The 15132-nt window shown below is 39.0% G+C and overlaps 1 protein-coding gene across 4 annotated transcripts in view; it reads right to left on the minus strand.

Annotated features, from left to right (window-relative positions):
- SMAP1 (small ArfGAP 1) overlaps window positions 1-15132 on the minus strand; it is an 83235-nt gene that overhangs the window by 38974 nt on the left and 29129 nt on the right. For 2 of the 4 annotated variants that reach the window (XM_082756366.1, XM_082756368.1), the window contains exons 5-6: window positions 8570-8644; window positions 4604-4684 (exon numbers count right to left, since the gene is read on the minus strand). In XM_082756366.1, the coding sequence (XP_082612492.1) occupies window positions 4604-4684; window positions 8570-8644 (156 nt within the window). The remainder of the gene's footprint in view (window positions 1-4603; window positions 4685-8569; window positions 8645-15132) is intronic. The other 2 variants (XM_082756367.1, XM_082756369.1) reach the window with 1 other exon arrangement.

The following is a 15132-nucleotide window of genomic DNA, read 5'->3' on the forward strand; positions in this document are numbered from 1 at the left end:
TTCACTGAAAGAGTGGTGTCGGAGTGCTGGAGATGGCAGAATTTGGTCCCTGCCGGCTTCAGAAAAGACATTAATGGAAGACTTTAAGCTGAAAATTGATGAATGCCTGAAGACCTTGCTGGGAGACACTACAAATGTGAGTTCCTGAATACTGAGCGAGTAACGTGACAAGTAGTTCTGCTTTTATCCTTAAAGCATCATCTTGCTTATTCTGAGCAGAATCAGCTGGCAGTGAATGAAAGGAAAAGAGGATACGAGATATCCCCAGAGAGTCCAGGCCTCATTAGGTCAACCGCTCCCAGAATAAGCTGCCAGATTTCTGAAGAGTATTCGTTCAGTAGTCCCTTACTCCTGAAATATGTCCCTTTATACTTACTAGGTGGTTATTTATCGTGTTCAAGGAAGTTTGCAATTTCACACAAAACGAGAGATTTTATTTCCCGTTCCTTATTAAAGTTAGAAATTCAAGAGCTTCATTCCTCATGCTCCAGTTCTCTGCCCACCCTTATACAGAGATATTACTTCCCTTTACTTTTGGAACTGCTTTATTTAAAATCCGGATATGAATTTGTGAAAGGAGTGTGCTGGCAAAGTAGCACCCGTCTCCTCTGACTGCCAATACGATCTGCCAATAGTTAGAGCCCATGAGGCCTTCAAGTCACTTAACTTCCCATTTAAAACTGCATGCCAGTCTTCTGTGTTACGAGAAGCTCTAGCTCAAACCATGGAAATAATATTTCATTGAAAATTAGCATGATTTGTTCTTGGAAAGCACCCTCTTAAAGCCAAAGAGAAGTCTAAAAGGACTAACATTCACCCAGACTTTACTTTCATCTTCCCGAGGTGTGCCAATAATTGGATTTTAACTGTCCAAGTAGCAACGCCCCAAAAAATTGTTTTTCAAACCTTTGCAGAGATGATCTAACAAAGGCAATTAACCCCTCAGAGTACAATTTTGACATCCCAGAAACAGTCATTTTACTGATTAACTTACTGTAATTTAAAACACAAATTGGAATCCAGACAGATTACCATACCAGCCCTAATTGAAATATTTGGCCCATATTAGAAATTCTGAAAGCAAAGATAAAATTCTAATTTCCTGACATGATAGGTTAGTGTATAACCTCATGTATGCTGATCGTCTAGTATTCCATTTATTATTCAGTTTTCCTGGAGAAACTGAAGAGTGTTGACACTGAACACTGTAGTTTGTATTGATAGGTTAGTTATATTTTAGCAAGTCTTAAACATCATCTTTAGAAAGACACAAACTACTGCTGAATCAATGAAGCTTTCAGTATAAACTTTGATATCTACTGGTTACAAGAAGTTTTTTATATAGGAATAAGAACAGTTTTATCAACTGAGACCCATGACCAACAAGCATGCAGTACTAGAGGATCAAACGAGCACGTCGGAGGAAAGCTAACTCCCTGTCTTTTCTGACTGCTATCAGCCTATTACCAACACGAAAAACCTTCAGACCACTAGACCAGGCTTTATGAAGCACCAGAAGCTATAATTAATAACAGCAAGGCTGACAACATTACTATTCCATAGTAAGATTTCATGAGGTAGATCTCAATTAGACTGAAAATAAATCATTACAACTGCCAGTAGCTTGGCAACATCACCAGTTTTTAGAAACTGCAGGATCTGATGTGGAACACCACAGTGTTGGCTATTCCCAATAAACCACTAACCACTGGGCTAGACTCATTCTGCAGCTGACATAACAAGAGCCTGTTAAAATAGAAATTACCCAGCCGTTTTGTCACAGAAAATGGAACGGCCCAGAAAAATCGAGTCAGAACCAAGTATCCTTGCTACTCACTGTTCTGCAGAAGATCTCGTTTGGACCTTGAAGAAATTGCTAATTACCTGACACAGTAATACAATACTGAAATAATGCTGTTTACTAAACCCATGTTATAAGCATTCAGCAGTATGTGAAAATGCAAGAGAAACAGGGCTGGATACTCAGCTTGTGAAAGACTAAAGATCCGTTAGTCACCAGTGAAAAGCTCTTATATGCAACCACAGGAGCAGATCAGTTGGTTCCTTGACGCAGAGACCAGAACATAAGCACTGAATGTCAACATTTTGCTTTTTTTTCATTTGTTTTAAAACTCATTTCCAAAGCTAACAAATTTGAATTCAGTATAAGATACAAAAATGACACTAGGAACTTAAGGCTCATAGAGGTACATCACTTTTGGAAAGCTATCTGAAGTTTTCTTAATAGTTTCATTTCCAACTTTTTGCTAGCTTAAAGCCTCCTCCTCCCCCCCAGTCTTCATTGATTCTTCTGTAGGATGGCTAAAACACTGCTTGAATCATCTTAATCAACAAAATTCCTGTAAAACTGACAATTGCTTGGTTGCATGCTTTTACTTTATTGACTTTTCAAGCCTGGAATGTCTACACTTGGTATACAATGCCTGATGAAGGTGACCAGTGACTGCACATAGGAAGTGTCCAAAGAATTCTTAAGTTGTTTCCTCTTCAGAAAGCTCGGAACTGGGATAAATTGCCATCTGCTGCTTGTGGTGGTTGCTGGGAATACACTGTGGTCAAGACTCCACCCTCCTCCTACTGATTCAACACGCAACATTTAAGATACCCTGCAGTCAGTCTTAACTGGACACAAAGTCCATCATTATTAGTCAAACTAAGAAGAATATTATTGTTTATGATCTCCTGAAGCTGAATCATGAAAAAAACCAGCGATGTATGACTCTATACACATAAATAAAAACCTTCTGATCCTCTATCTCACCACACCACTTTCCAATGGAAACACAAACATTCAATATAGGTCTCTTTCCCTTGGATTCTAGAAACTGACTGCAATTTTAAAGTAACATTTACAGGTGGTATCTAAAAATAGTGTATTTTGAGTGATTCTTAAAAGCCTTGAAAAGCCCCAGCTTAAAGAATCTTTTAAATCAAACAGACACATAGATGAGTTTCATTTGAGCAACCAGTGCTGTTGCATTAATAATGAAATAAAATGCACTGCATGCTCAAACACTTTGCAGCTGCTACAACAGCACTATTACCTAATGCAGATGTATTTACAAAATGCCACGTTTTGTAGCACAAGCATTTAAAATCAAAATACGTCTTTTTCTTGCTTAATCATTAAACTGGTAACCTAATGACAGTAGACATTAATGACATTGGGACGTGATCATGGATATCTAATCATGTTAATATAAATCTTGTCAGTAGCATTTGATTTGGGCTTTATGTCAAGTGTAAGGGAAGCCCCTCTGCTCTAACTGTGCACTGCTGTTCTTTCTTCTCACTTAAATCTTGCCATGTGATTACCCATGGTTAAGGGTCCCTTGCAAAAGCAACTTCTCCCTCCCCACAACCAACACTAGACCTCTAGACTTCAAAAAGTTAACACTTAGAAACCACAGCAATATTTTTAGCCCATACAACTGAACAACGTTGTTCTAATCACGAGAATAAAACACTTAATTTGGCTGGATGCAAAAAGCCTGTACTTCTACAAAATTTCAAAAAATAATAATTTTAATATTTGTATTACCACCCTTAAACATGCTTTGACCTCCTAACATATGTGTAAGGACATCCTTTCCCACTAGCTCACTGAAGACTCATGCTGTCATAACAAACTTGCTTTGTTGTTCCAAAACTGCTTTCCAATTCCAGAAAAAAAGATATTTAAATTGGGGAGGGTTTTTTCCTCATCCACAGATGCATATATTTTTGTACTTATTTTTGGTTATGCAAAATAAATATAAAATATGTAGAAAATTAATAAACAAAATAAAAACTGAACTAGAAATATACCCATGATTATAATTTATGAATACGCATTTTTCATAGTTGTAACACAGCACTACTAGCAAATTAACTGACAAATGGGAGTCCCCACTGTGTTCTGTGGACTATGCAGCAGATACGAACATACTAATGGAGTCACCTAATTGGTGAGAGGACATTTGTCTCAGAAGAAACTGTTCTATCTAATACTTAAATTATCCCTTCCATTTCTGTTAATATTAACTCTACAAGCAGTGTACATCAGTGCACATGAAATTTTAAATGTACCTATGTTGCTAAAACTGCTTGTTACGCTTTAATATAGTTGCTGAAAAAAGCAGCTTAAGCTGGTTTGTCTGTCACATTTTGTCGAATGCTTTCAAGTTACCTAGATTGAAGTTAGTAATTCAATTTTATAATTATACACCTGTTCAAAATGATTCATTTAAGAAAGACAGCATTAAATGATCACACTGTGCTCAATAAAGCTGCAAATTTTCTATATAAGAATGTTAATGGCACATGTTGAAAACCTGAATCATCTGAGCTTAAATCTTAACAAATCCTAACTCACTTCCCTGCTCCACCAAACACATTCCTCATCAAATGGTCAACCAATGTCTGTATGCAAGCAGAAGTACAAACATTAAGTACACCATTCATGTGGTTATCGAGGTAACTATTCATGTGTGCGCATGTGTATATACATTATTTCCTCTGCAACTAAAAATTTCATTTTTTCAAGTCCTCACACATCTAACACTACGTGTAATTTTTAAGAAACTGGGAAAAATATTCTTACCTTTTCAATTGCTACTTGTTTTGATGTTTTTTCTGATTCTTTCTCTCTCTTTTTCTCTTCTTTCTTCTTTTCTTTTTCCTTCTGAAAAATGAATAAAAGCATTTTGCTAGTACTCAATAACAATACATTCGCAAACATACTGAATACAGAAAAATCTTCAGCTAGTCCCTTTCAAATACAGAGGCTATGCTTTTATCTGTTCTGCTTCCAGAAGTATCTTTTGTTCAAATAGTACTACCAAAAAATCCGTGTTTTTTTTTTTTTTTTCCAAATTTAAGAAAATACTATATTGCCTTCTTATTTGCATTTCTTCTTGTGTATAAGCAGAAAGTAAAAGTATCAGTGTTGCTTTTTCCTGAGCCAAGGAGATCTAAAAAGAAAAAACATTTCTAGCTGCCCACAGAAAACCATTCAGGAAAGGCCACATAGTCACAAAAACAAACAAAACTTACTAAAGCTTGCTTCTTCCTTTTTACCTGATTTAGCCACCCTACATAACCTAGTAAAGAAGTCTTTCCACAATAACTTTGTTTTTGCAACTACCCCTTACTACTCACTAATAGTGATGTCCCGTGCAAAGAAGAGAAAGAACCAGGTGTGCCATCCTTGACTAGTACCAACGATTCTTAGCATCAGAGGAATTACTTTCCTTGCATCATCCATAATTTCATAAATCAGAATCTGCCTTGAATTTCTGCTTCAGAAATATTGAAAAAAAAATATCAAAAGGTACAAGTAAGTAGGTTTTTATAAATCTTGCAATCTTGGTTCAAAACAGCAGGACATCGTCACTTCTAATGGTGGTGGCAGCAGTCGCCGTGTGCTGACCACCCAGCTCTGGGGCTGTGGGGAGGGCCTGGCGCTGCTCCCTGAGGTGGAGGGTGAGGGCACACAAGAGGTGTGCTTGGGCAGATGGATTGCCCTGCCTGGTGGCCAAGATTCAGGAAGAGCTGGGGAGACGGGGAAGCACCTGGGAATCTGAAAAGGTGATAGATGAATGGAGCCATGCTCTGCTTTCTCAGGTATGCACGTGCCAACCTGGCATCTGATCTGCATCAGGAGCAAGGCAGCACCTTGAGGGACATGAAAGAGTGGAAGCAAGTTACCACATGGAGCTGGAAGAGGAGCTGTCTGCCTGCTCAGTTTCCACTACCGAAGAGGTGCAAGGTTCTGGGAGTGGCAGAGGAGGAATGTGCAAAGAAGGAAGAAGAGACATCCATGCAAACTCTCCCTCCATGGTCAGATCAGCCAAGGCCTCACAGCAAGCACAGCACCAAGACCGGCACCGTGAAGAAATGACAGAGGGTTGTAGCTGTAGACGACTCCATCCTCAAGGGACTGGAGGCTCCCATCTGCAGGCCAGACCCTCTCCACGGAGCAGTTTGCTGCCTCCCCAGGGCTCAGATCAAGGATGTTACCAGGAAACTTTCAAGTGTAATGCAGCCTTCAAACTACTGCGTCAAGCTATACATTCACTGCAGTGAATGGAGCTCCATATGGGTGGCATTCACCAATGGTGTTCCCTATAAACAGCTCTGATACCAGAATTTTTGTTTTAAGGAACTCCAAGAACACTCTTTCTTCACAGCTTCAAGTAATGCTTCAAAAATGCTTTCAAAAGCTTCACTGTGTTTACCAGATGGATTGAGGTTATTCAACAGAGGTTTCTCAAGACCCAAGTAACCCCCGTGTATTATTTAATCTTGTATTAACTTAATCTCTGACCCTGAAAAGCGAGACTACCACATAAACCAACTTGAAGCACAGGCAGCTGTCAGTCAAGCAACATGAACTGTTAGGAACACAAAATGCAGTCCAAACCAGGGGACCAGCCAACACTGCACCTCACCTGTGGCAGTGTCAGGTACAAGAGAAAGCTTACCGGGACAAGTATTGAGAGCGGGGTTTTATGTTGAAGCCATCATAATAACCTGAAATTTGCAGGTTTATTGAAGTAAGATTGCAAATGCACAGCCAGGCCTTTCAAACAAAGCTTAATCTTCCCATCATAGCTGCATTACTGATTCCAGCACCAACTTGCATTCGAAACACTCCCCAAATCCTGTGACTGCAATAATGTATAGGGCACAAATACACCATTGGAGCAACAGAGATTTCTTTTTCCAAAAGTCTTTTATCCCTTTCCTCGCTGCTTTCTCAAGTTGAATAATTTAAGTACACTTAATCTCCTCCCTTATGGAAGCTCTTTTATGTCTTAGACGCTATTTGTTTCTTCTCCTCTTGGAAAAGGTTATTGGAAGTATCATAGCAGTACTTACTTTTCAAATAGAGTATTTTAAGTTTACTACAATATGTCAAGTGAAAGAAGAGAATTTTTTTTTATATACGATCTTCTTCAAGATGTCCTGATTTCCAGTTTGACTTTAATATTTTTTAAAATATATTTTGTTAGAGAAATTTCACTTTCAGAGGGAGAAGTATCAGAAAATTTTAATTTTTCAGACTTCAGGAAAGAAGAGAGCTTGCATTAAGCTTCATGTGGCAAACACTCCATAAAGGTGACCAAATATAAATAAGAAATGCCTCTCAAGGCCTTTATAAAACTCCTGCGTTCTTCATAGTGAAGATGTGAAGACAAACTGTACACTCGTGTTTCCACCTCCACACCTCACAAAGCCCACAGGACTTCTCTCAGTTCCCAGAGGCTTTATTTTTGCTAAACACATTTTCACTGAGGACTTAAAAACCCATAACTTCATCTTCACACTTCACAAGTCCAATATGCAAGCTTTCTGCTTCAGCTCCGTTAGATAAAAATGAATTCAGACTAAATAAAAGCATTTCTCAGAGGCTGTATTCATGCCAGAACTTCAAGTCAAGTGTTTCATTACTTGCAAAATTAGTCAAAAGACACTATCAAGATCATAATGTGAAATTGTCTTTATACTGGTCCTAAATTCTAAGCAAAAATCATTCATTTTTCCCCAAGATTCATTTCCAACAACACGGTATACGAGTTACATAGCGGAACTTTTAAATTGGAATACAAGAGAGGAGGTTAATAAATGAAAGGTGAGTTTAGTTACAGAATGGCAGCTGAGATTCCTGCTACAACGTTAAGAGCATGTCACATTCCCCAAGGCTTGTGGTCTTGTCCATGACACTAACTTAAATTTTAATTAATGTCAAATATAGCTGAACTGAAATCATTTATAACATCTGGTCACATTTTCTTTGTCTAGAAGAAAAAAGCATGATATACATTTAGATCATAACTTTTTTCATATACTGTATACAGTCTCAATTTAGAGTGAAATACACAAAAGAACCCAGCAATCTCATTTAAAAATATGCATTTCATTATTGTTATGAATCGTAACATTTACCAAACTTTCAGGCAAATGATATCTCATCCCCTACCTGGGTATGTATGAAAATTCAAAGGTCCTTCTACACAGTAAATATAACTTTAATACATGCGCACATACCCCAAGTAGAAGGGATATTAAAACCACGTAAGTTAACAGAAATACAGAATTAATTCCATGACCCTCATCTCCAAGGAGACTGAAGTCACTGGCTGGAATAGCACTGATCATTTAGGTTCTGAAACAATTAATATTAAGAAGTTATCAAGAACTATTCCTGAGGAGAAAGGGCAAAGTCACTCAAGCCCATTAGCTTGGAATGAAAAAGTTTTTCCACACAGCTCTGAGACACTAAACCAGAGCAAAATCTGAATTTTGACACGTAAAATCTGAATTGTGACACGTAAACGTTAGCACATATCACTCATGCATATGTTTTGTCCCACTCTATCAGTTCTTTTAATTTATCAAGCCCTGGAAGCGAGGGGGGAGAGAAGTACTTTAAATGCCTTAAGTATTACTAACAATACAAATTACCTGGTTAGCTCGCTGAAATTACTCTATAGCAATGCAAACATTTGTGCAAAGGAGCAGATTAGATAACTTGACAAGAGTTACAGCAGAAAACCCAATATACCTCTGCTTTGCTCTTCTCAGCAGCAGCTTGCAGAGGAGAGGATGTCAAAGGTTGAGCAGTATCAGAAGAGGATATCTGTACAAAATAGAGGAAAGAAATGAGAAGGAAAATAAGCAAGAATAGGTGGGAAATGGGTGGATGGGGAACAGAGGCAGCTAAGACATGATTTTCATTCTCTTTTAATAGTTTTGAGAGTATAGAAAAAAGAAACATACAACACAGAAAAAGCAAAAGTAAGAAACAAAGTATTTCCACTTAACTTCATAAATTTTCTCAGTACAATTTCTAAAGGAGATCTGTCAAGTAGGAACGAGTGACTCCTAATGAGGTTCACTAGAACAGCATGTAAGCAAATGAACCTGGATATGATCGTATCACAGGCCTACGAGAAATAATTAGGTTTCATCCATTTTTCAATTTTTTCTAACGTGACTCCTGAAATATTAATGTCCTGAAGCATGAAGGCATACTGTCCCCAGAGGAGGGGGGGGAGAAAGAGTGCCTTTGTTCTTGTTCACTGCCTCAGTAATTTTATTAAAAACAACGCAAAATAACTCTGGAAGTTATTCAGTAATTAAAGTTGTAATTAACTGTCCTCTAAGAGCACTCCAGAGGAGTAAACAGCTTAATGCAAGGCAGCATCCTAGGGGTAGGATGCCTGTTAGGTAGACCTGCCAGTTAATGCTTCTTTCCTAGGACCCAGTACATAAATTTGCTATAAGTACTGCTAGACTTGCAGAGTGGTCCAAAAGGTTTAAGTTTGATATGCAGCCGATGCAGTTTGCTCAAGAAAATGGGATTTCTCTAAATGCATTTCCATACATCTTCCTATTCTGTTTCTTTATGCATAGTTGATCACTTTAATGGAAACATTATCTTTCCGTTACACTTACTACAAAAATGCAACGGAATTACCTTTACCAAACAGGTAGTAGATCCTGAGAGCTATAAAGGTGACACTTCTGCTATGTCTTGGATCATCTCTACTATCTACAGGGAAAACTTAGAAGTAAATGAAGCTATTGCAGAGCAGGCCATTATGCTGGATCAAAACAACCAATTTACATGACAGTGTTTTTTTCCTGTAGCTTTCAGTTTCCTTTTAGTGCCTTTTTTGTTGTTGTTAAATAAAAGTATCTTATATCTACATACTTCATATTTGCTACAAACAATCCTGCCAGTGCCATAGCCCATATATCTGGATATTCATAGAGTATATATAAACATTTTTTTCACAAACTCAAACTATACTTAACCTGGAAGGTGGTGTAGTTTCAGCAAAGCTTTTTAAAGCGTTCAGTTTTAAACCAGATTTAACCTACAGAGACATGGAACAGAGTCCTCTGTTTTGAATTTACTGTTTTAAAATCCTCAGGTTATCAAAGGAGTTAGGGATACATCTGCTGCAAGAAAGCAGTCCTACACCGTAGCATTCAGTTGCTATAGGAACACAGGGATCCTGGTTATTCCAATTACACCACGATGCAGCCAAATAAAGGTGTCAGAAAAATAGGTAGGTACATACCCTAAACAATGAGCTCTAATAACATGCTCTTCATCAACATTTCACTTAAATGCAAGTGTGTGAAACCGTGATACCATCTTATGTATGGTTTCTATAGATAAAGTACAATTTTTGCTTTCAAAAAATTGTTTGGAATTCTTCAGCTTTTAGAGAATTTGACAGCTGCTCTCACAGGTGAACAGCAGGTAGCAGTTACTCACCCCATAGAACCAGATGAGCAGAAGTGCATTTGGGTGTTGGGGGATATCAGCACTATAGATGCTTGTGTCACATTTCTGTTTCTATAATAGTTCTTCTCGATCTGTATTTCATCTTCAAAAATTAAAGGATCATCTAACCTGGGATGTGATAATCCTACAAAGGCCTGAAATTATTGTAGCTTTGCCAATCAAGTAATGGAGAAGTGGCATGCAAGTTGTAAGCAGCTAGACAGGGACGAGCAGTGGCAGTCTGTCCTGTGATAGGATCAGGACGTACAAGCTGAGAAATGCCCAGAGGAAGCATTTATAGACACACAGCTCTGCATTCACTTCAGGCTAAACACCAGCTCTTCAAAGCACACTTGACATATGCGAACACTTGACTGAGCAGGAATACAAAAGGTGTATGAGTGAATATAATCTTTAAAAGAAAACGCTTTACAATGTATAGAACTGATTAAATTTATATAGTGGAAGTAATGGTATGAGTTCAGGCTGCCTAACAGTTTCTATCATCACTGCATCATGTTACATTGTTATCTACCATGCTGCACCAGATAAGGAAATCTGAATTAAAAAAAACATCGAGTCAGACTGGGTGGCTGGATAAAGCTAAACATGAAACAGGATTGAAAGACAGACGGATGCAGTCCGCTGTAGAGTTGTCAGGGTACCAGAGAAGCCTGGAGGATTACTTGCCACTGGTACAAATGGATGCTTGAGGGACCAGCAGCATCCCGTTACCATTCCCAGCTCGCTCTGAACAAGCCCCTCCTGAGCTAAGAGCAGCCCAGCGTGGCACTGACTGCAGAGGAGCCTTAATGAGAGCTGGAGCAAAGCAGCCAGCATCAGCCCCGGCAGAGCCAGCTATTTTGCCCCTAGCTGATGCTCAGGTGTTCCCCTGCGTCACGTCCATATACCAGAAGGAGCACCAAACACAGCTAAGAACTGTAATAATGCTGCAATGTACGGGCATTTTGTTATCTTGGGATTCTGAATTTTGACTAGTATCAAAGTCATTATAAAAGCTGATCTACTCTTCCAACACAGATGATTCTGTGATACTGTCTTCAAGCATAAAGAGACAAGACTCAATCATCAAGAACTTGTTTTCCAGTTTGCAAAAATTTTAAGTCAAACTCAGCCACATGTACTGTTTTTGCAAATCACTAAAGTTGCCTGATGCTCTGAGATCTCAATAAAACCTTGTACTGTCCCCGGACTATTACTTTGCAAGGTCGTGGTGTGCTCCTGTTCTCAAACCGCAGCACACTCCACAGATGTGCATGTTATAATGTACAGCAAAAACCTCATCAAATAATCCTTCTCGTTCGCATAAATCATCCTTAAACAACTTCAACACTATTCCGATGATTTTATTGCAAAAATGCATGTTTGAGCACTCTCAAAGTTAGCATTGAGAGCTTCTAGACCCTGCCTGCACTGCTGGCACACCACTAGTGAAGTTCATAAAGTCACTGAACAACTGAAACGCTGACGAGGAACAGTGGCTGACAAGTTGTGTGTTGCTGCCTTACAGTTCCAGCAAATCTTTGTTTTTAAAACCACTACAGTGCTAAAGCAGCTCATGAAGCTGTCCCAGTTTGTTGGCAAGCTAACGAAGCTCATTTGACTAACAAATGGCAACTGAAAAAGCATCTGCTCGGTGACCTACTTCCACGGTTGTGCTGATAGCGCCGGCTGGCCAGCAGCGTGAGTGCTGAGGTTCAGAGCAGCTCCTGGATCAAACCCGTCGCTCACCCAGCTCCGCAGTGCTGCAGGCTGTGCTGCTCACACTGCCCCTAATTAGTGGAAAGCCCCAAACGCACCTTGAATATTTATAGCTGATCACCGTGCAGGATGGCCAACCACGGTTTTTAATAATGATTTTAAAACCTTTTTAGTAGACTGAGATCATTGCAAAGCAGCACTATGTGATCCCATCTCATAGTAATACATGGTTTCTGTTTGGCATTTACCAGCCTTTCTTAATAATGTTCTGTGGGGGTGATCAGAAACATCGCTAGGGAAGATCAGCTCTCCAACTGAGAGCAAGTTCCAGTCCCTAAAATACTGTTGTTTACAAGCAGACATCCCCCTCTGTAGAGTGCCAAAAAAACCACGGTTTGCAAAACCACCACTCCACAGCAATAATCCTGTTACCACTTCCCTGATTTGTCAGTTTTAATTCACTTCTTACACTCCACTGGAAGCAAAAAGAAAGTTTCTAGAAAAACAGGCCAGTGCTGATACCAATTACGAAGTCTGAAGAGCAGACAGCAGGACAATGGAAAATATCTTTGTATTTAATTCAGATGCAACAGAAAGGCATTTGAGAAAGTAGGTGGTAGGAGTGAGGTTTGTCACCAAAGCCATTAAAGATAAATGACCGAAGCCTTTTGGCCACAAGTATAAAACATTAAATTCATCTGAATTTCTGTATCAAAACCCAAAAAGCTGTTTCCAGCCATTTTCCTGAATCCAAGTAAAGCAGCACACGCTGATCCACTCCAACAGCATATGCTAGCATTCTGCTCTGGAAAGCTGTCAGCAACAGTTGATTGTTGGCACTTGAAACCACCAGACAAAACCAGTGGCAACCCCTACAACCAACCGTACATGCTGCTGGGAAGAGGATAAAACTGACATGCCTGTATGCATTAAAAATGTATTACAAACTGACAACCAGCATCTGAATATTTCATTTTAGTTTTTAACCTAAGGATAGTGGGGCCTTGTGATTGAGAAGTGAATTCAGAAGTGCCTAAAAGAGACAGTGAAGTATGGAGCTCTTTATTAAGGCTCTGCATTTATATACTTAAGATCATAAAATTTTAATTGAGTTTGAGACTTAAGGACTTGCAACCATTTCATTTTAGCAATTCTTGAATCTCTTTCCAGTGTTTGTTTTGGGAGTACTTTTAAGAAAGCTGGTATTGGCCAAAACAACCCTTTTGTGCAATGAAACTCATCAGTGTCTTTTAAAACACCAAGAATATTCAGTGCAGAACAAGAAAATACGTACACGTGTAATGGTACCATAAGACTTCATTTCCAACTATGCTCTCTAAGAGGCTCTTTGGTTCAGAAAGAAAGAACAGAAAAGCACGGACCTACAAGTTTAAAATATTAATCCAGTTCCTTGTCCTTCTTACACAGAAAGGGGTTACCAGTTTCCTATTTTCTCCATTAAAAGCTTCTATAGGATTTCTTAGTAGTAGCACTATCCGAACACACACCGTGGTAGTAGCTCAATGGGAAGGCACCAATACAAGCAGTCTTTGGCCCTACAGCTTTGCTACAGCCTACACACCAGAAACTATTTCAAGTGAAAAGTAAGGTTAAAAGAAATGAAGCTATCAGAGAACATGCACAAAATCTAAGAATGATTTTACTTAAGCTTTTACTAAGATATTTCTGGTGATAGGCAGCAGTCATACAAACACTTACGAACATTAATGTCAAAAGTTTTCATCAACTTTTAGTTTCAGTTTTTCCAAAATCTTTCTCTTGAAGTACTGCATTTGACTATTTAACTTTTTATTAGAGAGTTCAAGTTAAATCTTTAGAAACCTGTAACAAGCTCCCATTACACCTGACATTTATGGTGCTATCATTCAGAAGATTCAAGATATTAAAAAATGAGTCAATTACCAAACCAGGTCAATACATTCAGGAAGTTAGCAGCTGAACCAAATGCAAAGGTGCCCTCGAGTGGCCGTTTTAAATGCACACAATACACAGGGAAATAACTTAAATCAGGGGGACTACTCCATACTCTTTTGGCAGGTTTCAAGTCTGGCTACTAGGTGTGTTTCTCATTGTCTTTATTACTGCACATCTCCAACACACATTGAAAAAACAATTTCAAAGCAGTAGCAATCACTGAGTCCTAGCAGATGTGCACACACAACTGCTTACCACTTTTTAGTATTTCAAGAGTAGATCTCTTTAAAAGAAGTATAAGAATGTTAACATACTATTATTAACGCTTATCTCTGAGTCCTTGCAGAAGTTCCTCAGGCTAACTGCGATGGCTTTTTGCCAGTAAAACATTTCTGCCATTCACAGCTGTAGCTGCTGGATGCTATGGAGAACAGACGCAATGCCCCACGTTTCACAAAACACAGCAGTCGGTGGCTTTTCAAAGAACCCAGTACTGCTGTGCAGCCACTATTTTGAACAGGTTTGTCTCTCCTCCATTCCTTTAGAGTGCTTGCATCTCATTTCAGGAATACAGCAAAGCTTGTGCAAAACCTGCCTGTAGTTCTTTTAGTATGTGTGCAGAAATACAGACACTCCGAACATTTACATCACATAGAGACTCAATGATCTGGAAGTTTGTTTTGCTAGTATTTGACTTCAGTGCAAAATACATATTTTTTCCCAACCTCACGAGCATCCATACCTATGGCTGCCCATGTTTCTTTAGGTTACTTAGCTTCTCTTTAGGTATCTATCCTCTTGGGATGTTACAGAGTCAACATGTCTTGATTAAAGGCTGACACTGGATGAACAGAACAGATGCTTTTAATCTCTTACTGGAGCACTCTCCATTTCCCCTGTCCAACCCAACAGATGTTTCTGCATTTGTTCCGGGGAAAAGAGCTCTCTTCGGTGAGAGCTTCCCAACACTTCACAACAAAACCTTTTTTCCTCCGGAGTGGCAATGCCTGCTCCGCTGCACACCAGGATCGTTTACATTTTCATGACTGACGTTGAACTGGCAACTCAATCACTACCGATTTCGGCTTTGGCAGAGTTTTTGTCCACATGGACATAGGAAGTTGTAGCTAGGCAATTCACCTGTGTTAACTACTCCTCAAATGAAAGTACTT

The sequence above is a fragment of the Aythya marila genome (genome assembly GCF_965140915.1).
Source record: "Aythya marila genome assembly, chromosome: 3".
Taxonomy (NCBI): Eukaryota; Metazoa; Chordata; class Aves; order Anseriformes; family Anatidae; genus Aythya; species Aythya marila.